We start from the raw sequence: 25,411 nt of genomic DNA, 5'->3' as shown, positions 1-25,411 counted from the left end.
ACAAACAAAAAGTCCCTGACTTTTCCAAAGCTGCTATGACAAATACCACACAATGGGTAGGCTTAAACAATGGGAATTTATTGGCTCATGGTTTAGGAGGCTAGAAGGCTTGCTTCCTCCTCTGGAGGTTGCTAGCGTTCTGGTTAGCCGACAATCCTTGGGTTCCTTGGCTTTCCTGTCATGTGTCATAAGGCCATGTCCTGTCCTTTCTCTTCTGGATCCCACTGACTTCCAGCTTCCAGCTCCTCCCTGTGGCTTTCTCTCCCTATCTGAATTTCCCATTTATAAAGGACTCCAGTAATCTGGATTAAGACCCAATCTCATTCAGCTGGGCCACACCTCAATTCAAAATAACATCTTCAAGAGATCCTATTTACAATGGATCCCACAGGAATGTGGACCAAACCAAGCCCTGTCTGAACTGGGGTACATAACTCAATCCACCACAGTCCCCCAAAGGCAAGGGACTACTTTGAAGGCAACAACTCAATGTATTCATAAAAGGTGAATGAGATGACTTCTAATTCACTTGTAGCACCAACCTGTTACAATTCAGGGACTCCCTTGATGGCCCCATCTAGGCCAAGCCCCAGGAAGCTCTCCTACCAACCTGCAGGGAAAGCTGAAGCTGGCCCTGACAGAGGTGGGGAAGTCTGGGGAAACCAGGATGACAGAGCTGGGCTGTGAGGCAGCAGCCCAGGATACCAAAGGCCAGGGCTTGGGTGGGGAACATCAGAGCCCATCTCCCCAGACTTTAGGGGAACACTAAGACTAGGGAACATTCCAGACTGCGTGGCCCAAAAGGACCCTTAGGGATCACAGACACCAACCCCAGCAAGTAGGATTGAATTTTCACCAGTATCCGTCCTCACTCTCTGGCCAAAAAGAGCTAAATTGCATTTCCCAATCTCCCCTGCAGCTCCAGGGGGCCATGGATTGAATTCCAGCCGAAGGAATGTGGGTCTCCAACAGGAAGCTCCCATTCTCCACAGGATGGAGCGGAGATGGTCAAGCCATTACAGGAAAGGAACCTGGATTCCAAGTGACGGCGAGGGGCTGAGAGTTCCCACCACCAAGCCGTCCTCGACTGTGCCACGGGTGAGAAATAAATCTTCCTGCGTTAAGGTACTAAGATTTGGGGGTTGCTTTTATCAGCAATCTGCCTATCGTAACCAACGCACCGCTCATAGGGCGACTGAGCCCAGAGACTGGGTGTGACACGTTCAATGTCCCAGAGTGAGAGCCTGGTGGGGCCAGGGATAGAGCCAGGATTTCCCAACTCCAGACCTGGGCAGGGGGACGGGCACCCATGACACACAAAAGCCCGGGCAGCACCAATTCCCAAAAAACTTTATTGTTTCAAGTGGCAAAATGTCATTGGTCTCCGTGGGGCACCTGGCAGGGTGGAGGGGGAGCTGGGGCAGCACTGGGGCAGGGCTCCGCCCATTACAAAAATCAAAGGCTTTTATAAAAAATGCTATAAATTGGTATCAAAAGAAAACCCAAGGGAGGCTGGAGGAGGAAGCAGAGAGGAAGGAGGGAAGAGAGCGAGGGACCAAAACCTTCGACCACTAAGGACGGACTCCAGGTTAGGGGGAGGTGGGGGAAGGGGGGAACTGGGGGGTGATACAAAGTGCATAAATGTGCCTCCTCAGAGGTGGTGCGAGGGACAGAGGCTGCAGCCTGGGGCGTGGTGGGGCTCCAGCCATCTCCTCACCCTGGGGCCCCACAGGAATGGGCATTGCCTGAGACTGCCGGATGGGAAGGACCTGTAACGGGGAGGGAGGAGAAGCAGGTCAGAGGAGGGGAGCATGGTAAGCAGAGGGGGGCTGCAGCTTCCCCTCCGCCACGTCCATAGTGGATCCTCACAGTCGTGAGAAGAGTCCCTGCTAGCTGTCCTTAAGACTGACCACCCTCCCCTGGGGGGCCCGAACCAGAAGGGCTGTGTGACCACGCTGGAACCAGCCACAGCGCACGGGAGACTGTCCCTGAGCCCAGGGAGGCAGCGGGGATGGACACCCTCCTCCTCTTCTTCCTTCCCGGTCCTGGATTTGGCAAAGTCTAGGGGGAGCTGAGGAACCCCCCAACTTCCCTCTTTCAGGTCCCGCTCTGGGCTGGAAGAGGGTCAGTTACAGGCATTCCAAATCCCCCAGGGCAAGCCCTACTCACCCTTGGACCCCGAACTCCCAACCTCAGTGGGACCCAAGGCCAGCAGCCTGCCCTCACCTCCGTGACTTCTCAGACCTTCTTCTTCTTCAGCTTCAGGGCTTGCAGCCAGTTGGGCGATGACCCCTCCGACCTAGAAAGCAGGGGGCAAAGGTCAGAGGGCAAGTTTTTAGGAGAGGGTAGGGACAGAAACCTCCCCTCTGACCCGAAGAGGCAGCTCAGGCTCTGGCTGCTGCAACTGGAACTCTGCCACCAACTTAACACAGTTAGCCTTGGGCATGTGAGCCTCCTCTCTGGGCCTCAGTTTTCCTCTTCTATAAAGTGGGGTTTCCCTTTTCAGGCTAAAACAGTGAGGTCAGTCAATACCCCGCGCCCAGGACACCTACCCTGAGGATTTCTCTGGTTTGGGAGGTAACGTGAGGGGCTTCCCCAGCCCGGGGACCTTGCAAGACTTGGAGCGCTGGACAGCAGGCTCCTTCTGGGTCGACTTGCTTTCCGCCGGCTCCCCCTCCTCAGCCGAGCGGTTCCGGGAACGCAGCTTGGCCTGTGAGGCAAGTCCAGGTCCAGAGGGATGTGAGAGGGGACAGGCAGGAGGATGCTCAGGAGCTGAGCCTTCTCCCAAGAGTATGCGGCCCCCAGAATCCAGCACACGTCTTCCACGGTGCTTTTACCCTGATGGGGGGGGTGGGGTCACTTAGAGACAAGGTCTAGATCTGGCACGGCTCAGCTTCCCATCAGTGCACACAGTAGGTCTTCAGAAAGATGCTGCTGAATTGAATTCAGACACACTTCCCACCCCTGTGCCTTTGCTTATTCTGTTCCCTCAGCCTGCAGAGCTGAGATCAAATGCACGCTCATGCGAGGCCTTCCCCAGTCTCCCTTCCCCCCTCATTCCACTGTTATGAAATAACCTCTAGTTGAGCAGGCCCAGCCCTTATCTGTACCTGCCCTCCACCCCCCACCCCAGTGCAATCTAGTCTTCTTCCACCCACATTCGCTGTGGTCATGGCTCGGGTTTCCAACTACCCTCCATGGTTCAGGCGCGAGGTCCTGCTTCCTTACTCCTTCCATCCCACGCAGTTCACAGGCAGGGCCCAGAAGGGCACACCACACACTCCCACAGCTTCTGTTAGCCAGCAGAATGAGAGGAGGAATGGGGAGAGGGAGGATGGGGGAATGCGTAGACAGAGGGAGAGCAGAAAGGCAGGACGCAGGCTGGCTGGCCAGCCGGGTGGCTGGCTGCATTTGCTGGCTGATCAAATGGTACCTTCAGGGCTGACGGGCTCAGGCCAGGAAAGAGGTTGACTTTCAGCCCCTTGGTGCCCAAAGACATCCGTGTCCGCCGGCTCTGAGGCTCCTCCACCACCTCCTCATCCGACGAGGGCACCCGAGAAGCCCGAGGCTCTGCAAGGGCCCAGGGAGGGGGCTCAGCCCAGACGACATGAGGCAGACCCCACAGACCAACCCAAAGTCTCACAACCAGGGCCTAATGCCCCAGGCATCAACATCTGATAACACAACGGCCCTACCTGTAGAGTCCTGGAACAGGCGAGCGTCTGAGTCTGCAGCGTCCGACAGGCCCAGGGTACCCCCCGGCCGGATGGCTGGAGCCCGGTGCCCACGTTTGCGCCCCAGGTTAGCACGGCTCCGATACATGGCACTGTCAAGGACCTCAGTGTCCTGCAAGGGACAACAGCAACACCACTGCCTTACTGTCCCTCGGTCCTGTCCCACCCTGAAGGAGCCCTAGGAGAGCAGCCAGCCCTGAGCTTCTCTCTCCAGGACCCTGGAGCTTCACACGATGTACCCATAGCCCCCTCTCCGCCTCCCTGGGCTGAGCCTGCTCAGGGCTCCGAGCTGCTGAGGGAAAGCTCCAGCAATTAGGTTCTGGCTCCATCACCCACATGGCCCCACAAGAGTCCACCCACCACCCTGGGCTCACCCTCCACTGACCTCGATGAATGAGAAGTCCTGGCTGGGGGTGCTGGGGAGAGGGCCCTGAGAGGCCTGCCGAGTGGTAGGGGCCAGCCTCTGCTCGCCCTGCCCAGCCCCTGAGTGGCCCCAGCTGCCATCCACCTCTTCTGTCCGGCTGGCTTCACCATCAGGCTGGGGCCTCCAGGAGGGCAGAGGGTCTCTGCCCAGCTCCAGAGGCTCCCCTTGGTCAGAACCGGCAGTGGCTCCTTCCTCCTCCAACAGGCCCCTGAGGCCCGAGGCCGCCGACTCTCGACAAGCCACTGCCTTGGAACGGCTGGCAGCCAGCATCTCCTCCAGCAAGCCCTGGGAGCTGGAGGGTGGGGGGCAGGCAGGGCACCCACTGGGGCTGCAAAGGAGACAGAAGAACAAGGTCAACCATGGAGCTGCCTTTCCCTCTCCCACTGCCCAGGACCCATCCCCTCCCCTCCCCAGACTCCAGGAAGGACGAGGTCAGGGCCCTGAGCAACACCGCACACGGGAAGAAAGGCATCAAATCCGAGATCTGCCATAGAGTCCCTTCACCTCTCACAGCCTTGATTTCCTCCACTGGGAAACTAAAGCACCTAGCACAAGTGCTTAGCACTCAGTACATGCCTTACAGCTACTATGACTGCTGCCATTGCTCTTATTGAGGATGTTAATGTCTCCTCCCGGGGCGCCTGGCTGGGGGGACACTTTCCCTGGGACAAGGCTGGTAGTGGCCCACCTGGCTCTCCAGCTCTGGCCTCCTTTCAGCCCCCGCCCCACCTCCCTGTGCTGTAGTCCCCTGGGACCCACACTGCTGGGTCTCTGAACACGCTGTTCCCTCGCCCAGAAAGCTCCCCACTGTATCTCCAATTTCTCTTCCTGCAATTCAACTGCTCTTGAGCCAATCTGTTCCCTTCCCCGCCCCCCAGCCACCAGGGGCCACTCCCCCACAGCTCAGCAGGCCCTGGGTCCCACCCCCTGCCTCAGAGCTCTGCAGTTCTTTGTCAGAGTCCCCACTGCCAGTCTGCAGGCTCCTCAAGGGCAAACATGGGGCAGTGGGGGGGGCGGGGGGTGGGGGTTCTGCTTGTGCCTCAAACGTCTGGCCCAGGGCCTGGCCGGGAGAGGGACTAAGCAAAGACTTGCTGAGTAAATTCGAGTCTGGGTCACCTTGGACCTCAAAGCAGCTTATGCGTCCTCTGCCACCACTCCCTCGAGACATGACACAGCACGTGCACACTCATACAGGGGCCGGGCGCTGTCCACTGTCCACCTGCCACTCACCCGAAACACACCTAGTGCCATCGCTGTTAGTGATTCCTCTAAGCACAGAGGAACCACACCCCACCACACACACACACACACACACACACACACACACACACACACACACACACACACACACACACACACGCTCACACCCATGCCCAGTGAGGCCTGGGAAAAACCGGCAGGGCAGAGCCCGGAAGCCAGAACGTCTGAGTTCCCGACCGCATTGCAGGGGGAGGAGGCAGGTGAGTCAACATTGGGCCAGGAGACAGGGAGGGAGAGAGAGAATGCATGTCGGTCTGTCCTTCCACAAGCTGCTGACAGATGGAAATTAAAGTGGTTTGGGGAGGGATGGCAGGAGGCGGTGGCGGCAGCAGTACAGCAAGGAGGCGGAATCGGGAGCGGGCCTGGAGGAGGGCCAAAGCCAGCTCACCCTGACAGCCAGCTCAAAGTCAGAGAGGTCTGGGGGAGGGGTGGCGACGGCACCCCATCCAGCCTGGGGAGGCCCCGCCCAAAGTCTCTCCCTGGGGTGGGGCAGGCCCAGAAAGCTAAAGGGATGTGAAACACCCGACGTGGAGAAAAGCTTTAGACTTGGCCCCAAGTCACGCGGGGCAGGGGTCAGCGGAGGGAGCTCGGTGGGTTCTGGGGGTGGCCAGGAAGAGGGGAGAGGCGCAGGGGAATGCAGTGAGCATCGTCCCTGCCAGCCTGCCTGAACCCCACTTACCCTGCACCCCACCTTGTGGGAAGCTTTCCCACCCTGAACGCACAGAACACCCACAACCTGAGCCCCTCCCTGGCAGGGAGGCAGGAGAGCACGGTGGTTAGGGACGGCGGTGCTGCGTCCAGCCCCTCCAGTCTGTACCTGGGCCTACACTCACTGCACCTGCGGCCTGGGTGGAGTTACTTACCCATCCTGAGCCTCAGTTTCCCCACCTGTAAAATGAAACCTGGGCAGACGGGCCCAAAGCTAGACGACTCCGAGCTTCACCGAACGATTTCTTGTTACCAAAGGAACTTTCCATAAGATAGAGCTCCCCTAAGTTAGATGCTCAGAAAACTTGCCCCTTGGATATTGGTTAAGTAAATCTGGAAACAGTGCATTAAAGAAAGGTACACAGGCTTCTTTATTGGTGTGCTTCTCACTGTCTTCAATATGCTACTATGAGCGAATACACACTCCTCTATGACCACAGTTTGCAGCACTGTTCAAACTTACCCACAGACTGGTAGTCTTGAGAACACATTTTTGGGAACAGGATGCCCTAAAGCACAGAATTCAAACAAGCCCTCCAAGGCAACTGTTTTCTTTCAAGTTTGGGGAAGGCACCTTTTCTGTTGTATCAAATGAGGTTCACCTGTACAGTACCCCAGGTGACCCCAGAAGTCAGATAATGTCAACACTGGCCAGTTTATCTTAACATAGCCAAAAAATTTTTATTTTAAAGGAGAAATGGAAACCAAAGCTCAGACAGCTAAGTGCTGAGGACTCCCTGTTTCACTGCCCGTCCAAACCCCTCCCCAAAACGCAGTCCGGTTACGATGCTCCCCCTCCCCCCAGGCTGTGGGTCCCCTCCTTTGCAGTCTAAGCTCCTTGGCAGCAGGGACCACACCTGAAAGTCTAATATAAACACGCTGGAGAGGTATCACTGACTCCGTGACCTTAAGCAGGTCACACCACCTCCAACCTGCAAACTGGAGACGATAAAAATCCCTTTCCTGCTTCACAGGACAGCTGTGAAGATCAATGAGGTGAGATGTGAAGCTGCACACTGGGCAATGCGGAGTCCTGAGTGCTGGGCAGAAAGAAATCAGGAGCAGCCACTTGGTGTCTACACTCTTCCCCCGCACGCGGAACGTGGCGCTTCCTGAGCCTCCCCCTTAGAAACTGAGGCTCAGAAAGGTCCAGCAAATCCTCCAGGATCACAGGAGCCCCCTGCCTCCCAGCCCTGTGCCCTCCCCACCTTCCCTGCAGCTCTGTCTCCCCAGTTGCTCCCCAGGCACTTCTCCCCCCATCTCTTCCCTCAACAGCCAGGGCACCCAGGGAGCTCCCCCTCCTCAGCTCCTGTGGGCATCTATTTGGCCCAAGCTTGTTCGCCCACCTTCTTCTGCTCCTCCTGCTCTTCAACCCCAAATGCTTCTCAGTACCCCTCCAACACCCCCAGATTCTCTCCAGGCCCTTCCTGATCCCTCTCACGCACCTTCCTCTACCATTAGCTCCTCTCACTTAGGACACAGCCCCCCACCTAACACCTCCCTTCCCTTCTTCCTCACATGCCCAGTGAGAAGCTCCTGCTCCAGGGTTGGAAAAAGTAAAATCTTCTCATCAGCCAAGAGAATAAAGCCAAAACTCGGTGGACGGAAACGTTAAGGAAATAGATGCAATGCCTTTTTAGCACCCTTTCCAGGTGTGAAATCACCTCAGATCATTTTAAAACACACACACAAAAAAACTGTGGTTGGCTCATAAAACTACCCAGTTTGTTCCTTTGGGAAGTTCTCTTTCAGCAACTTTGGGCATGGAGGCCAAGGTCATGGGGCCACGAAGAGCCAGGTCCCAACGCCCTTCAGCTTCTTAAACCATTGCTCTCCGGGCTTTAGGACAGAGAAGGCAAGCAGCAGCAAGTTCCTAACCACTGCAAGAATCAATGGGCCCCACAGTCCACTCCAACTCGCTGTCCAGAGTGGCCCAGGCCAAGACGACACAAAGGGGTTCTCCTCCCTAGATCTATAAAGGCATCCAGGTTCCCTGGCCCAGGAGCACCTACGGCTTCTGGGCTGAGAGGCCTGGAAAACAGGTGCCATGCACAAGAGTGGAACCCAACAGAACCCATCAAGGATGTGACACAAACCCCTTCCTCTTGCAGTCACAATACAAAAGCACCAAGAGAGCCCAAAGCTTAGGTTGTCAAAGAGCAGCACATCAAACGTTACAATCATCACACAAAAAAGGAAGTCAGCCATAGGGGTGTGTCACATTGCAATTAAAAAGGGGGGAGGGCAAAATAAAAATGCACATCCTAAATGCCTCAATTTTTCAAACCCTAAAAGTCCTTGGGAAAAGCTATTTCTTCTCTTCTCAAAAAGGTTCCAATTTCTCAGACAGTTGTCACACCTTCCCTCCCTCACCAGGATGGGGCCCCCTTACCTGGCTGCAAAGCCGGGGGCTTCTCCAGTCTCCGTTCTGGTATCTTCGGGGCAGGTCTCCAAGGAAGGCGAGGAGTCGTCTTCACTCCGGGTCTCTGGCTCGCTTGTCTTGCCAATCCCCAGCTCCCTGGCCTCCGAGGGGTCTCTGGCCTCCAGGCTGGGGGACAAGGCCCCGTTGTTCCTGAGGCCAGGCTGTGGGCACTGGCTGACCTCTCCCACCCCATGTTCCCGGGCTTCACCCAGGTCCCGGGAGAGCTCCACGTCCCGGAGCCCCAGGTCCTGGGCCCAGTCCATCTGCCCCACCCCACATCCCCGGGGCTCAAGGTAATCTCCAGAGTCGCGATCACGGGACACCTCCAAATTCCTCGGGCCCAGGTTGGAGCCCCAGTCCACGTGGCCCACCCCGAGCTCTCTGGGCTCTCCAGGGCTACAGTCCAGCCCCGGGTCCATGTTTCTCAGCCCGAGGTCAGCTGTCCAGTCTGCCTGTCCAACTCCAAGCTCCCGGGACTTAAGGAACTCTCCAGCTTGCACAGCAGACCAGTTGGTCTGCCCCACACCACTCTCTCTGGCCTGGCTGTGGTCTCCTACCTCCCCAGCCCCAGTCAAATCTCTGCTCCTGGCTCCGACATCAGAAGTCCAGTTCTTCTCCCCGACTCCAATCCCCCTGGGCTCTTTGGACCCTCCAGTCTCCAGATGGCTAGCCCGGCCCATTTCCGCCAAGCCCATGTGGCCAGACCAGCCCATCTCTCCCAAGGTACCCTCCCTGGCCTCATGTGAGCCCCCAGAACCCACACAGCTGGGCGCTTCCAGGTTCCTGAGGCCCAGATGGTCCACCCAGTCCACCGCGGTCTTCCCAGGAGGCACAACGTGGCCACTTCCCAACTTGCCAGAAGGGCTCGGGTCAGCACCGCTCACCCTGTCGTCACCAATGATGCCAAACTCATGGCTCCTCTCCGAGTCATCAATGCAGAAGTCGCTGTTCCAGTCTCGCTGCCCCAGGCCCAATGCCCCTTCATGCTGGGGGGCGACATGGAGGCTGAACTCACTGGCCCAGCCTCGCTTCCCTGTCTCCCCGTCTCCTGGGTCAGCATTGCCAGGGCTCTGGGCCCCTGCCTGCCACCTGCCCTGCAGCCCTCCACCCTCCTGACTGGCGGTGTTGCCTTGCCAATTGTTTTGGCCTCTCTGCCCGGGTGCCCCATCTGGCAGCTGGGGGGTGCTAGGGCTCATCAAGCTCCCCAGGTCTTGCCCTTCCGGCTGGCCTGCATCCCTGCTGGCCTCGCCAAGGCTATCCCCCCCACCCGGAACCTTCTTCTCAAATTCTTGGACCTGCTGCTGGGCTTCCTCGGGGCTGAACCCAGAGCCCAGGCCTCTCATTCCGAAGCCTCTGTCCGGGAAGCCGCTGCTCCCGCAATAGTCGCTCATCCAGGCACTCGGGTTCCCGAGCCCCCAGTCCTGCGGCTCTGCCTCCCGGCTGCCAGCGGTGCCAAGGGGGGGAGCTCTCTTCTCAAACTCCCGATCCTGTTCATCTGCATCTCGGCCAAGGTCCCTCATCCCCAATTCCTGGCCCTGCTCACTGGGATCCTGGCTGGTGTAAGCTCCCAGAGAATCTCTCTTCCCAAACTCCCAGTCCCGAAGGCTTGCATCCCGACTGCCGAAGGCACCCAGGGAATCTCTCTTCCCAAATTCCTGGTCCTGGAGGCTCGCATCCCGACTTCCACAGGTGCCCAGGGAATCTCTCTTCCCAAATTCCTGGTCCTGGAGGCTCACATCCCGACTTCCATAGGTGCCCAGGGAATCTCTCTTCCCAAATTCCTGGTCCTGGAGGCTCGCATCCCGACTTCCATAGGTGCCCAGGGAATCTCTCTTCCCAAATTCCTGGTCCTGGAGGCTCGCATCCCGACTTCCATAGGCACTCAGCGAGTCGCTTTTCCCAAATTCCTGGTCCTGGAGGCTCGTATCTCGACTGCCATAGATGCCCAGGGAATCTCTCTTCCCGAATTCCTGGTCCTGGAGGCTCACATCCCGACTGCCATAGGCACTCAGCAAGTCGCTTTTCCCAAATTCCTGGTCCTGGAGGCTCACATCCCGACTGCTGTAGGTGCTCAGTGAATCCCTTTTTCCAAAATCCTGGTCCTGGAAGCTCGCATCCTGACTGCCGTAGGTGCTCAGCGAGTCCCTTTTCCCAAATTCCTTGTCCTGAAGGCTCACATCCCGACTGCCACAGGCAGTCAGGGAATCTCTTTTCCCAAATTCCCGGTCCTGGAGTTCTGCATCCTGGCTGGAGTAAGCGCCCTGGGAATCCCTCTTTCCGAACTCCCAGTCCTGTATTTCAGCCTCCTGGAGCCAGCTCAGCTTTCCAACCACCCGGTCCTGGGCCGCGAGCCCCCCCAGGGCAGAGGCTTCACTCCTGTCTCCACTGCCGGTGGCAGGCATGCTGGCCCACTCCCGGGGGCTCCCTTCCCCTGCTCCTTGTCCATACTTGCTGGCCCAGTCACTCCCTCCAAGCCCTGGGTCTCCTCTAGGGCTTGTGCCCCCCAAGCCATAGTCCTGAGAGGTGTCTTGAGACCAGCCGGAAGAGCTGAAACTGCTGGGAGGTGGGTCCACTGCAATCCCAAATTCACTCTGCAGATCTTTCTGGGCCCAACCAAGGAGTCCCTGGAAATCAGGAGGAAAAAAAAAAAAAAGGCAGACAAAGAAACAGTGCTTAGTCAGTCAGGATGGGAAGTAGATCCAGAATGAGAGCCCTGCCTCGTGCCCAGGAGCCCCACTTAGGCGTCAGAAAGCCTAGGTTTGGATCCCAGCTACGTGACCTTGAGAAAATCACTTAACTGCTCTGCTCTGGGACCTCAACTTTAAAGGAGGAAATCTCCTACCGCACAGGGCTGGAACAAGGGAGGATTAAACGAGTCCATTTAAGCCAAGTACTTAGCTTAGTGCCTGGCACGCAGTGGGCACTCAGTCGATGAAACCTTGTCATGTTTACAGCCATTGGGCAATACCCGGCTAAAGGCCTGCCTGGAGCAGTGGTCTCCATATGGGGATGGGGGAGGTGTACTTCCAATTAGGGGAGACTCAGAGACCCCTGCAACCTCCTTTCCAAGGCAAGATCCCAACACCTGCCCATAAGGTCCCAGGCCCTTCCTTCCTAAGGAAAGTGCCCCCCACCCCACTACCGCCTCAACCCGGCCCTCTTGCTTAGTCCTCTCCAGGAAGACCTCTCACCTCTGCCCTGGGGAGAGCAGGAGGGGCAGGCTCTAGGACAGGGCAAGACTCTGCCAGGGCTCCCTGCACCCCCACCCCCTCTCCCTGACTCACCCCCGAGGGCGGGCGAACCCCAGGCTCAGGGCTGCGAAGCCGGCCAGGCTCAGGGCTGCGAAGCCGGCCAGCCTCGTCCCGCAGCGCCGCATTGGCCAGCAGCCGCTCCAGGATGGACATGCTCGTCTCCCCGACCCCATGCTGGGCCATGGCCTCCGCCTGCCACCCGCCCCGGGGCTGCTGGGTGCGGCGGGCGCCGGGACAGGGCTGGGCCGCTCCCTCGTCCAGACCTGTCCGACGGCTCGGCTCTGGCTGCCCGCTGGCCCGCCCTGGCCCTGCTCCCTGTGGAGCAGCTGCAGCTCTGGCGGCCCCGCCCAGAAGCCAGTTGAGTCACCCACATCCCGGGACAGACACACCTACTGCAGGAGCCAGCCCGGCCTTAACCCCTTCCTGCTCCTCCTCCTCCTCCCCCGCTGAGCCCACCCCCTTCCTCCTGGCCTCCAGCCCCGCCCCCCCAGGCCAGCCATGGCAAATAAATTTCAAAAGCCACCTGGGCCCTTGCCCTTAAACTCAGACGCCACCTGGCAGGAGAAAAGGGTGCTGGGCCGGGGACAGAGCAAGAGCTCCAAGCCACTAACTGGCTGGGTGACTCTGCAGAAGCCTCTGTCCCTGCTGAGCCTCACGGATCATTAAAGCCAACACTTAGGAAGCACTTAGAATGAGCCAGGCCCTACTCTAAATATTCGATCTGTACTAGACTCATTTACTCCTCGCAACCACCTGGGAGAGCCCCATCTAACAGATATGGAAACTGAGGCACAAGGTGAAAAAGTAACCCATGCCAGGTCACATCTGGACAAATAAACAGCAGAGCCAGGATGTGAACCCAGGCCAGCTGGTTCCAGAGTGTGTGCTCTAAGTCGCTATGCTATTCTGCCTTTCACGATATTAGACTGAATAGTTACTCAACACGGCCTGTCACGCCAAATGTCTTGCACATCTTTTTACCCTTAGTACAACTCAGAGGCAAGTGCTGCTACCATCAAAGGACTCCAAGGCTTCGAGGTTAAGGTACATTCCCAAAACCTCAGAGCTGACGAATGCTGGAGTCAGGAAGCAAACTCCCACTAAACCCTAATCATACTGCTGCCTCCAGGCACCTCTGCTTTGCCAGCTTTGCCAGCCCATCAAGCTACGAGGTGCAGGTCGCCAGCTGCCTTGCTCACCACTGTATCCCCAGCTCCTGACACATGCTCTCCACATCGAAAGAACAAAGCTCACCCAAGCCCTGGCCTCCACCCCCGGAGGGCCCTCACCTCGGAGCAGGCACTGGGGGTCTGCGTGTCCTTCGGCTCAGGTCCAGCTGCCCGTCTTGAACTGCCAGCACTGGGTGGCGGCGAAGCCAGGAGGTCATCCAGCCAGCGGGAGCTAGCTCCAGGACCCACAGGCTCAGGGGATGCCCTACAGGGGTCTTGGGCCCCCGTCCTGGGTTGGGTGGTCTCAGCCCGGGCCAGGGTCATGGCCTCCTCCTCGGCGGCCAGAGCCTGCCCAGGATCAGGGGCATTGGCAAAGAGGACACAGGGCTGGTCAGGGGGAGCTGGCTGCTGCTGCCCCAGGACTGGCTCCAGCATGGGCAGGGCTGCCTCCCTGGTGACCAGAGGGAGAGGGGACTCCTGCCCGGCCAGGGGCTCCCGCTCAGCATACCTCTCCTCTGCCTGCCACAGAGGGCCCCCCGTTGCAGGCAGGGGCTCAAGGGGAACAGCTGGGGATTGTGGTTGGCTCTCTCCATTGCCCTTTCGGGTTGAGGAGGTACCAGTGTCGCCACCCTGCACCTGAGAGCTAGGCCCTCCTGGCCTCTCTGGAGCTGACCCGGTCCCTTGCTCAGAAATTCCTTCTTCGGACACAGCCAAGTCACCGGCCTCAGCAGCCTCAGTGACCTCAGGGGCTTCGGTGATGGGGGAGGGGGGTGGGGAGTCCAGCCGCCACATGCCCAGGCCCGAGGGCCTCGCTGGGAAGGTCCATTCAAAAGACTGTGATAAGCTCCAGTTAGACTCTGTCCCGCATCCAAACGAATGGTCCAAGGCTGACTGGCTCCCTTGGGTTTGGGGCAGGGCAGCCAGCGAGCCCCCCAGCTTCTCCTGGTCCTGGCTGGGAGGCCGGAGCACACCTTCAGAGAATCGGCGCTGAGCCAGGCTGATGGGCCGGGGCTCTGCGTTCCCCTGGGCCACTGCCTCCGCCGGAGATGGAAACGTCCGAGGAATATCCAGCAACTCACCCGCCTCGATCAGAGGCCGGGGCGAGGGCACTGGGGGCTCCTCCGGGCTGTGGTGCCCTGAGACCTTTTCGAGGGGAGGGCTGCAGGGTCTCAGGGCCTCTGGGGTTCCCTCGGCAGGCAGCCCACGGCTCGGGGGGTGGCAGGAGCCCTTGGCAGGCAGGGCTGGACTTGGGGATGCTGGAGTTGCAGGGAGGTGGGGAGAAGCCCCAGAAGCTGAAGAACTCGGGGCTTCTGGAAGCTGAGAGTGGTGGGGAGAGCTTCCATCAGGTGAATGAAGAAGGGGAGATTCGGGGACTGGGCCTGAGACTTTGGCAGGGAGGCCTGGGCTGGCAGGGCCTGGACTCGAGGGGACCCAGGGCTTGGGAACCTGCAAGAGAAAAGTCAAGAGCCATCACTCAACCCTCAGCTGGATGGGGGAAGCCCCCCTCAACTCCACATAGACCCCAGGTCAGCTGCTCCCTCACCTCTCACCCCACAGACCAGCAAGAGGACACTGGAGCTTACAGGGAGGGCTGGGAGAAGCTCCAAGGATGGTTTAGGACAGGGGTCTGAAAACTTAGGGTCACAGGCCTCTCTTTTAGGCCACTTCAACCAGTAAATACACATAGCCTTATTCTCACGGTCTCATTCATACCACTTCATACCAAGCTCATCCAAGGATACCCTATGAGTTCATGGCTCATGGGTCAAGAACGCTTGCTTTAGGAAAAAGGCAAACTGTACATTATGACCTCCTGGGCACACAGGGTGGTTGCCACAGAGCCGGACGCTAAGCTTGGGGCAGCTCCAGGCCAGCTCCCAGCAGTGTCTACAGTGGGCAGGTGTGGAGCCCCCAACCCTACTGTGTGTCCACAGCTGCCAACGCTACCCAAGGAAGCAGAAAGGTCTTGGGACTTAGGCAAAGGCCACTAGAGGTCATGAAAAGCGCACAGCTTGGAGTCACCCACCACTGCCTCCTGCAAGCCATAGGCCCTCCTGTACGGTGGGTTCCCTGAGCCTCACTTCCCCAACTGTAAACTGGGGCTGACGGCCACAATGTCTACCCCACAGAGTTAGGTGAGGATTAGGTAGAATGTGTGCACATGGCCTCTCAGCACAGGATGGAAACTGTGGGAAGATGCAGGGCAGGGGTAGGGAGAGGATGCCAGGGGACAGAAGGGAGCCAAGGGGCACTGAGCACCTGGCATTCCCTGACCGCCCCACTCTGCTGACCCCAGTGAAGTGAGTCTTGCTCTACCAGACCTCAGCCCGGCCTCGAGGCCATGATTCCCTGCTGCCCTTTCCAATGGGACTGTGTTTTCTCATGTCATCACCCCAGCCTCTGGGCAGGGGAAGGGGTCCAGCTTTTTTTTCAGGGCCCCTTTCATTCCTTCCAGCCTCCTTCTCTCTACAATAGTATAGATTTGAAGCTCAAACTACACCTCCTGCACCCCTCCTTGCTGAAGTCTTCTACAGACCCCTAGTCATTCCTCTCATTCCTCGGAAAGTTTCGCTCCTGGCTCTCTGCAATGCTCCCCGATACTGCTCCTGTTAAAATTCTTAGTGATGTCAACAGCCACTCAGGATCCCTTCCAATACCCTGGCTTTCTGGTCCTTGACCTACTTCCCCATGATGATTTTGGGGCCCACACTCTCCCAGGGCCATACCCCAGACCTTGTCCTCACCAATAACCACAGCCTCTCCATAATTTCCCAGTGTCCAGCTCACCCACCCACTCTTTCTACTTCCCCAACGCCCTTAACTCTTCAGCTCCTCTGGGAAATTCAGTCCGCTAATCCAGCTTCCTTTCCACTGTCCCGTTCCCCACATGCTCTCACCTCTCTTTCCACCATCACTAAAGTCATTTTTTGGCACAATCCTCAACTCCCTCACTCCCTTCATCACGCTGCTTAGATGCAGCTCCCCACCCACCCTAAACCAGCGACAAAGCAAGCGGGGGCGGCGAGAGGAAGTCATGCAACCACAATGGCCGGTCTCACTTCAGATTCACAACCACTGACAACCACCGACCTTGAACAGACCCTGGAGCTGCCCAGTGACCCTACGACAGTCCCTCCTTTCTGTCACCTCCCACTCTCCCAGACGTCCCAGCTTCTCTCCTCGCCTCAAAGCTCCAACACCTCCTCCCACCCTCTTTCTCGCCCAGCTGATGGCCTCGCTTCCAGTCCCCTGGGAACCCAAGCATCGGCAGAGAACGGCCACACCCCTGCACCCTCACACCACCTTCTACCTGCACCGGGCCCAGGCACTCGGCCTCCCCTTTCACGACCACACTCTTAGCTAAAGCCGGCCTCTGCTGTCTCACCGCATCGATTTTTCCCTCTTACTGGATCATTTCCATTAGCCTACCAGCTCCTCTAATTTCTCATCTTGAAAAGAAACACCAAAACCAAAACCAAACAAAAACCACTCTTCGGACCCCACATCTCCCTCCTGCCGCCATCCATTTTCTCAAAAGCATCATCTGTGTTCATTACCTACAGTACCTGGTCCCATTCTCTCTTGAGCCCACTCCAAATAGGCTTCCTCCTCCACCTCACCACTGAAACTACTCTAGTAGCCATCACCCATGACCCCCACGTAGCTAAATCCAATTCTCAGTGCTCACCGTGACCTGTTGGCAGCACGTGACATGCCAACTGCACCCTCCTCCATAACGCTGTCCTTCCTTGGCCTCCAGGACTCAACCCTCACCTTACTGTTGCTCCTTCCCAGCCTCCTCGTAGACGCTTTCTGGCGTCCCCAACCTCCTAACCCTGGAGTCCCCAGGGCCTCTGCCCTTCTGTACCTTCACCCACTCCCTTGGGGATTGCAGCCAGCCTTAAAGCTTTTTATCTTTTACCACCTTCTGTATGCTGACAATTCCCACGTTTCCCTCTCTAGCTCGTGCAGATTCCCTGAACTCCAGACTTTGATACCCAACTGTCCACTCAAAATTTCCAGACAGATGTCTGAAAGACATCTCAAACTCAACAGCTCCAAAAGCAAGCTCCTCAAATCTCCCCTCACCACCCCCCCATCCTACCCCACCCTGAGAATTCCCCATCTCAGGAAATGGAAACCTCATTCTTCCGGTGCCTCAGGCCAAAGCCCCGGAGCCATCCCTGATTCCACACTTTTTCTCATCCCACATCAATCTAGCTGCAAATCCTGTTTGCTCCACCTTCAAACTACATCCAGGATCAACCACTTCTCACTTCCTCTGCGGCAGGCCACCTCCCGGGTCCAACACAGCATCATCTCTCACCTGGATGATTCCAACAGCCTCTTACCCGGCTGCTGCTCTTATGTGCCCGTAACTCCATCCAGAAGACAACAGGCAAGGAGATGCTTTAAAACTAAGCCAGCTCATGTTGGTCCTCTCCTCCAAACCCTCCAATGGCTTCCTCCCTCCTACTCAAAGCAAAGTCCTCATGGAAGCTTACAAGGCTCGATGCAATCCAGCCATCACCTCTCAGTCCCCATCTCGTACCTAAATCCTCCTCTCTCACTGCAATCCAGATGTTGCACTTCCATGCCAGGAAGACACCAAGGCCTTTGCACTTGCAGTTCCCTCTGCCCAGAATGTTGTTCCCGAACATCCTCCTGACTCACTCGCCACCTTCTCAGGGAGCCCCCCACCAACCACCTTGCCCCAGCACTGTCCACCTTTATGGCACGTGTGACATGCCACTCATCTGCCAGTCTGCGTGACGCCAGGGTTTATGCCAGCCTCCCCCAATTTGGAGGTGAGCTCCCTCTCTGCAACCTCCCCTGCACCCAGCTCCCAGCAGGCACTCAGGAAACGTTTACTGGATGGATGAATAAATGGAGTCAGCTCTCATCACAAGGAGACGGGCAGCCTCCAGCTGGCCAAGGCTCTCTGAAGGACGTCCATCCTTCACATCATCACATCAGGTAATCCTTACGTCATTTACTGTAGAAGGCCTCCTAACAGGGCCTTCTATCTAGAGTTTTCACAGGGATGAAGTTAGTTAACATTCCGAGGACATACCTGGCACACAGTAGGTACTTCATAAATGTCCGATGTTATGATTACTACCTTTACTTTTTATAATAATGAGCAGATTCATGGTCTGAACCACATGTAGCACCTTGGGGATGGGAGAGCACTGGCTTGAGATGAGAAGTCTGGGTCCTACTCTGACAGCAATTTGCTGAGCAACCCTGGGCAAGTCACCCCCTCCGTGGGGGTCTCAGTTTCCCCATCTGAACTATAGGAGGGTGGAACAGATGACCAGTTCGGCTCTAAAATGCTATGATTTGGATTTGTAACAGAAGGATAACTCACGTTAGCAGGTGGCTCAGAGCTGCCTGGCCGAGCCAGGTCCCCGTTGAAGGCCAAGTTGGAAGGGGGGCTCCTGCAAGGGAGAAAGACAGGAAATGGAGACACAGAATACCAAAGCCGATCACAGGGTGAAGAAGGGGAAAGGGCTGATCAGTCTCTAAGACCTTAACAGACCCCAAAGGCTAAACACACCCAGGCATTTAACTACTGGCCTTTGCCCAGAACCATCCAGTTTCCACAGAGAAATTGCCCCAGGAGAGAGTGCCTAGCCTCCATCTGAGCAGAAAGGGTTAAATTCCTCAGCTCCTTTAAGGCAAGCATTCTGCATGCCCCTCAAGGATCCCCAATAACATAACTTCTTTCCCCCAACCCAGAAGGAGTTAAGGCTCTCCTCCAGCCAGGGAGAGTACAGCTGGTCCAGTCTGCCCTGCCAATACTTCTCGAAGAATTGCAGAGGGGAGGAGAAGGGGAAGAGCGATTTTCCAAGGTTGAAGCTGTTCCTCTAAAGCCCTGCTTGGAGCAAGGGAGGGAAGGAGGAAAGCGGAACCCAGCCTGGGCAGGGGTGTGGCCTCCTGGGTGCCCTGATCTGAGACACAGAACAGGTTAACTCCAGGGCCTGCCTCCAGGTACTTTCGGGTGAGAGAAGGGCATGGCTAGTGGGCAGGGCAGGGCAGGGGCTTGCACCTTCCTGCCCAGCCCGATCAGCCCTTCCCTTCCCAGCAGGGGAAGTGAGGATTGGGAGCCTCTGTGCCTCCAGCAAAACTCTCCCTGCCTTGGGGAGGCCTCCACGCTGACGGCTTCCCAGGCTCCCTCTGCCTCTTCCTCCAATGCCCTGTGCTCACCACCCCAAAGGGCACCACGTGGCCAGCCCTTCTTTATACCTGCGCCAACGCTGACAGTGTAGGAAGTGTGTGAAGTGCAACAGTCTCCGTCCCAGCTGTCCTTTCTATGCATTCACACTACCCGGACTCAGAAGCAAAGTGTAAGGTGTGTGCATGTCTCATCTCTCCCACTGGACCCCTCCTACTCACCTGGCTACACCCCCAGCCCTAGGACCTGGCAGTTCAGAACATCAAATAGACCTGAGGTCAAATCCCAGCTCTTGCTGAGGGACCTGGGGTAGTCACTTTGGAGCCTCAGCTGCTTCATCTCGAAACTGGGTCTAATATTCTCTTCACCAAACACCACAGCTGTGGATTAAATGAGGAGATGTTTGGAAAATACCTATCTCGGGTGCCTGGCTCTCAATATATGTAGGAACTAAAACTAATATCCCATCCTGTACATGTGAACTCTCTACTATCAACGTGCTTCAGCTTTGAAATCAGAATCGCAGTTGTACGGTGAATACCATAATGATAAAGCCGTCTGCTGGGAAAATGCTGTGAGACTGAGGCAGGTTTCTGCCTGCACTCACGGCACATACTAACCTAAAGGTGAAGGTCACAGCCCTCACAGATGGGGTCACCTCCCGTGTCTTCAGCACCCTGACCTCCAGGCTACAAAACATACAGCCTCCCACCCCTCACCTCTCCTCGGGAGTCTTGCTGTGCTGTTCCTGGCACTCTGCTGGAGACTTGGCTGGTGCCTCCTGGGACCACGTCCTGGAGAGGCTCCCACCATCCTCATCCCGGGGACTGGTGGCCACACTGTAAGTCCTGGGGCCGTAGCGAGAGCTCCCATCTTGGTTGAAGGTGAGGCGGGAGCCCCAGAGGCGGTCAGGGCTGGCAGGGACCTCCTTCCGCGGCTGCTCCATCTTCGCCAGGATCTCTTCCACCGTGGCAGCTGCGAAGCGCTCCGAGGCCGGGCGGAAGGGGGCAGGGGCCTTCCGCACGCCCCCTGGGGCGGCGCATCGAGCTGGAGGTGTTAAGGGGGGCACCTCCTCTTTCCCGGTCTCTTGGCGGGCTTCTCCTCCGGCAGGGGGCTCAGCCATCGGCCTTGGTGCAAAGGGAAGGGGACGCTTGCTGCCGCCATAGGGCTGGGGTCCGGCCAGCATGCTCATCTTCCGGGCAGAAGGCAGTTCAGCCAGGGGACCCCGGGGGGGCCGAGGACCGACAGGCACCAGCAGGCTAGGCTTGGCAGGCAGGGCTGGCTTGGCAGGCAGGGCCCGGGGTTTGGGCTTGACTGGGGGTTTGGTCCGAGGGTCACCTACCAAAAAGAAAGCAGGGGAGGCTGTCAGAAAAGCCAGGCAGAACTTCTAGCATTTCCCATTCCGCCTCATCTCCTACCCACCCCCAATCTCAGAATGTTCACATCCTCTTCACAGAAGTTAAATGTTACCTCTTCCATGAAGACTTCCTTGATTCCCCACATGCAACCCAGAAGCATCTTCTCTCTCCTCCAAAGTCCCAAATTATTTAGCCGATTCCCTTTATAAACTAAGTTATTTAAAAGCCCACTGGCCCCTCAATTCTCCTTGCACCCCACTTGGCACCTAGAACAAGTTCTTATCAAATGAATTAAAGAATGAATGACTGAACAAGCAAATAGGCCAATAAACAAATGCCTTCCTGTCCACATCAAACAGTCAGCCCACCATCTCCTCAGTCTAGTCGCCCCCCTCGTACACTATTTACTCTGCTATCACCCACAGTAAACTTTTTATCCCAGCTGGGCTTCCCCATCCCTGGTAACCCCCAGGCCACCTCCCCACCATCATCCGGTGTGTGACTGGGAATGCAAACTTATTAATGACCTAATCCAAACAGAAGTAAATCTGCTATAGAGAAAAAAACAAGACCAGAAACCTACCTTCTATACAAGGCGTTCTAATGCCAAATAAAAGACCTTGGAATTACTCACCGCCCTTCTAACAGAATCCTATATCACCCTCATTCGGCTCAGTTTAAGAAAGGAGTCTAGACAGGGAGCCAGGAGGCAGGGTTCAAACCCCACATAGGAGCTCTCCGCGTCTCCCTTCCGGGCCACAGGAAGACATGCTAAGACCCCAGTCCATTGTACCTGCTGGGGCTCTGCGGACCTCAAACAGTCCCAGAGCTGAGAACCTTTCAAACTTGACCCGTACACCCTCAGGACTCCTTCCTTCCCTCACTCCTACCTCAATCATCACTAGCCCCCCAACCCCCAAGACAGAGTGGGAGGGGCAGCCTCTGGCTCCCTCAGCCTCCTCCCCAGCCACCCGCTCCACCCTGCCACCCTGCACCCACCGGTACCTGGCTCAGAGCCAGCAGGCGCCAGCTCCTCCTCCATCTCCCGGGGCAGTGGGGAAGCCATGGCTGTGCTTTCCCTGAGAGCAGGCACTTCGTCACATGCGGCAGACCCTGCATGATGGTTAAGAAACGGGAGCGTGAGCTGAGGTGACAGAAGACCCAGGAAAAGAGCAAGGACAAGAAAGAAGGAAAAAGAGTTAGGCGTTGGCAGTAGGCTTAGCCGAGGGACACCCCCTACTTTCAGGAGACGGCTGAGTGTGGGACAGAGGGGGACCTTTAGAGGAGGGGGAGTGAGGTCAAGGGAGGTCCCCAGCAGCCACATCCTCCACTCTTCCCAGATAACTCCCTAAACTTGCCTCCTAACCCCAAAGTCCCAGAGTTTCAGGGACCCACCCACTGCTCCCTCCTCTGGCAAGCTCTCCAAGACACCCCACTTACTGTTCCCAAGACGCCCCTTGGGTCCCGCTGCCCAGCTGGAGGCACCTACCCAAGCAGAGCAAAAGGGCTGCAAAGTCTGAAGTCTGTGAATCACCTCAGGGAGACGGGAAAAACCCGCTCCTCCCCAACCTGGGGCTCCGCCCCACCGCCGGCCTCCCCCTTCCCGCACACCCTCCTCCCAGCCCTCCTTCCAGCAGCTGGGAGTGGTTCTCTCCCCCTCACCCCCCTCCTTCCACATCCCTACCCCAATCCCGCCTCCCTCAGAGCTGTCTCATCCAAACACGGAAAAATAAGGAATAAAAAGTAAACATCTGGAATACATTTTTTTTTCTTTAATTTCTCAATCGCTTTGGCTTCAGCTTGGAATTTGATGAGGTAAAGCCAGGGCCTAGTCCTGTTGCCATAGCAATGGCCTCCCACTGGATTTCCAGAGCCTTGCCAAGAGGAAGGAGAATGGGACAGGGCTTGAGAACATCCGGGGGGTGGGGTGGCTTAGGAGAAAAACTCCCTGGGGTTCCCCCTTCTAGGGACAGGGTGGGACAGTCACAGCCAAGGAAAAGATAGTATGTGGGCCCCTCACCAGCCCAGGGCTGACGTGAAGGGGTCTTCAGGGGAGCAGAAGAAACTTGACCACATGGTGCAGCTCCATAGCAGAAGCCACATGGGTTACCTTTCTCCAAACCTGTAACAGGAGCTGTGGGGTCTGACAGACCAGGTTCAAACAGTGCCTGGTTCCACCACTTGCTAGCTGCATGACCTTGGGCAGTTTGCCTCCTTCTCTAAGCCTCAGTTTCCCTATCTGAAAAATGGGCTATTAAGGCTCTCAGGAGGCTTATGTGAGATAAAGTGTGCAAACTGCTTAGCACAATGCACTAGTACGCAGTGGCCAATAAAAGTTGGCCATTTTATTCTTATTCCATTCACCATGTCACCAATGAGCTAACATTCCCGGGAACCATCTCCCCAGACCCCAGGCTGCCAGCATTCCCAGACCATTCCCTCACTCCCACATGCCCGCCCGGGCCATGTTACCTGTTCTCCAGACACTCACCACCTCCTCAGTTCCCATCCCACCCACAAGAGCCCCCCGGCACTCCACCCTGGTGCTCAGAGCCTTGCCCCTCTGTTCGAAAGGAAAGGGGGTGGTCCTATCATCTGGTACAGGCAGTCTGTGGAGACAACCCAACACTCCCTCACCTGCAAGGAGCACGGCCTCCCTCAAAGATCCCTGCCACGGGTCTAGGAAGACACCCCCAAATACTCAGAAGGGACCTCTGGTGCCCAACCTTTACCAAACCCACCCCACCCACCTGTAGCACTGCCCCAGCTTGCTTCAGAGATGGGAGAGGGTGTGAGAAGGGCAGAGAGGAACCCAGGACTGCCAACGGGTCAGTCAGTCAACAAGCACCCAGGACAGCCCACGGAGGCTGGGAGAATAGCTGTGCAGCGCCGCTGCCAAGTGCGCATGGGGGAGGGGCACGTGACAGAAAAAAATAAAATTTAAAAAACACAAGACTGTTTCCTTGTCCTTGAACGTATTACAAAGGACATGGTGTGGATGGTTACAAATGGGAACGAATTGGTCCAAAAACGACAGACACTTTCAGATGGGGGCCTAATGGGTTCCTCTGGGGTGTGAGGAGCTGGCCCAGCTGGGGACCGGCCCACGACAGTAAGGAGGCCCCACCCAGGGGGGCCCCAGGTGGCCAAGGCCCTGGTCCAGAAGCTGCAGAATCGCAGCGGCTGGGAGCAATCCCCAACCTCCCGAGTCCGGGGGAGACGAGCTGACCCCTGGGAGGGAAGGCCGCCAGAAGGGCTGGGGGATGTTGGGGTTGGTGGTTACCGAGAAGCGTCAGCCCGGAGGAGACTCAGTGCGTGGCGGGAGGGGGGAGGGCTCGCCCCTACGGACCCTGGGATCTCCGGCCAGATCCCGGGCCAGAGAGAGGTCGGCAGGGACAGCGTGTAAACTGCTGGAGGAGGGAGGGCCATCGGGAAGACGGAACAGCCCAGGGCGAGGGGCCTTCTGGAGGGGCCCAGTGGGGAGCTCTGGACACAGAGGGGGCGGCGGCAGCCAAAGAGGAGGAGGAGCGGGCGGAGAAAGAGGAGGGGGCGGCAGAGGCGGAGGATCTGTGCGCGGGATGCGAAGCAGCCGGCCAGCAGACGACGGTCTGGGGACACGAACCGGGTGGGGGACGGGGTGGGGCGGCCGGAGGCGTGCCGAGGGAGCCGGGGAAGAGGGTTAGCGCGGGCCCAGGGGGAAGAGGGAGATGGGGAGGGGGAGATGGGGGGGTCGCTCCGGCAGCTCCGCCCGCCCCCGGCCCCGCCCCAAGCCCTCGCCCCCACCCCTTCTCTTCTGGCTCCGCCAGCACGAGCTCTAGCTCGTGCTCCCTTCGCCCCGGTATACACGCGCTTGATCCCCACCATGCTGCCCCCGTCCCCCGCGCCCCCAGCCCCAGCAAACTTTCCCGGTGAACCTTCCCCCTCCACCTGAAACCCCAGCAGCAAGGCGCCCACTCCTTCCATGCCGCTCCCCAGCTCGGGTCCCGGACCCCGCCCCCTCCCTCGCGCTCCCGCCCGCCCCCGCTCACTCACGTGCTCCCCGGGGATCTGGCTCCGCACGGCTCCGCGCCCCGACGCTAGCCCCCGCCGCCGCCGCCGTCGCCACCGCTACCGCGGTCACCGTGGGACCGAGCTAGTGCGAGCCCCGGCGGGGCCCCGCCCCAGCTCCGCCCACGCCCACGCCTCCAGAGCGCTTCGTGAATATTCATGAGCCGATGCAAAGCCGGGAGTGGGAAGCCGGTGCCGCTCTCGTCAAGCCGTATGCAAACAGTGCTCAATTATTCATGAGCCTTGCAAATGAAGGGCCCGCCCTGGGCTCAGGCCCGGGCGAAACTGACGCAATTCGGTAGCTAAGAGCTTTGGGCAAAATGGCCACCAAGACGGCTTCCTAGAGAGGAAAGGAGACTGTCTTAGGACGGCCCAAGTCTTAGCCCAAAGCAGCCTGTACCGATTGCAGTACCATAGAGTCACGGCTAGAAAGACGATAACCGTTGGAGGACTGGAAAGGTTTTCTGTTGAGTCCTCCCGGGACTGTAAGCAACGTGGCCGCCCCACGTGTATAGATTAACATTTATATCCACCATAAGGAACGCTGTAGAAGCCTTATTTTCCCGCTAATCCTCATTTACCTCCTGTTAGGTCTCCTTCTCAGATAAAGATCCCTCCCAACCCCAAAATTTGGTATTCCTCTTTCCTCCCATAAGAACAAAAGCTTCACATACTCCATACCTATCCTGCATCCCCATTAGACATGCATACTGCCCCTCAACACCCACCACTCCTCCTCCCCAACTCTCCAGGCTCAGGTTTCCACTCCCATCCTTCCTGGGAGGCTGATCGATCCTGATTGAATTACCTAAAACCTTGGAAGACCCTTGACTCATAGGTGATTAAAAATGGAGCCAAGA

At 57.5% G+C, this 25,411-nt stretch overlaps 1 protein-coding gene across 2 annotated transcripts; it reads right to left on the bottom strand.

Annotated features, from left to right (window-relative positions):
• Positions 1 to 1,333: 1,333 nt before the first annotated feature.
• Positions 1,334 to 24,680, bottom strand: TNKS1BP1 (tankyrase 1 binding protein 1). 2 transcript variants are annotated; one of them, XM_037839236.1, is made up of 12 exons: positions 24,537 to 24,680; positions 21,510 to 21,617; positions 19,866 to 20,484; positions 18,340 to 18,409; positions 13,089 to 14,414; positions 8,519 to 11,172; positions 4,120 to 4,486; positions 3,696 to 3,846; positions 3,434 to 3,570; positions 2,553 to 2,710; positions 2,227 to 2,299; positions 1,334 to 1,769 (listed from the first exon to the last, which is right to left on the bottom strand). In XM_037839236.1, the coding sequence occupies exons 2-11, from the start codon at positions 21,568 to 21,570 to the stop codon at positions 2,239 to 2,241; spliced, it is 5,604 nt and encodes a 1,867-aa protein (XP_037695164.1). In that variant the 5' UTR covers positions 21,571 to 21,617; positions 24,537 to 24,680; the 3' UTR covers positions 1,334 to 1,769; positions 2,227 to 2,238. The 2 variants fall into 2 exon arrangements, with proteins under 2 accessions (XP_037695164.1, XP_037695165.1); XM_037839237.1 differs by lacking the exon at positions 24,537 to 24,680 and adding an exon at positions 21,994 to 22,031.
• Between the last annotated feature and the right edge of the window lie 731 nt (positions 24,681 to 25,411).

The sequence above is a fragment of the Choloepus didactylus genome, chromosome 6, assembly GCF_015220235.1.
Source record: "Choloepus didactylus isolate mChoDid1 chromosome 6, mChoDid1.pri, whole genome shotgun sequence".
Classification (NCBI taxonomy): domain Eukaryota; kingdom Metazoa; phylum Chordata; class Mammalia; order Pilosa; family Megalonychidae; genus Choloepus; species Choloepus didactylus.
Note: the sequence above shows the minus strand (reverse complement) of the source record. Positions and strands in the feature narration are given on the sequence as shown.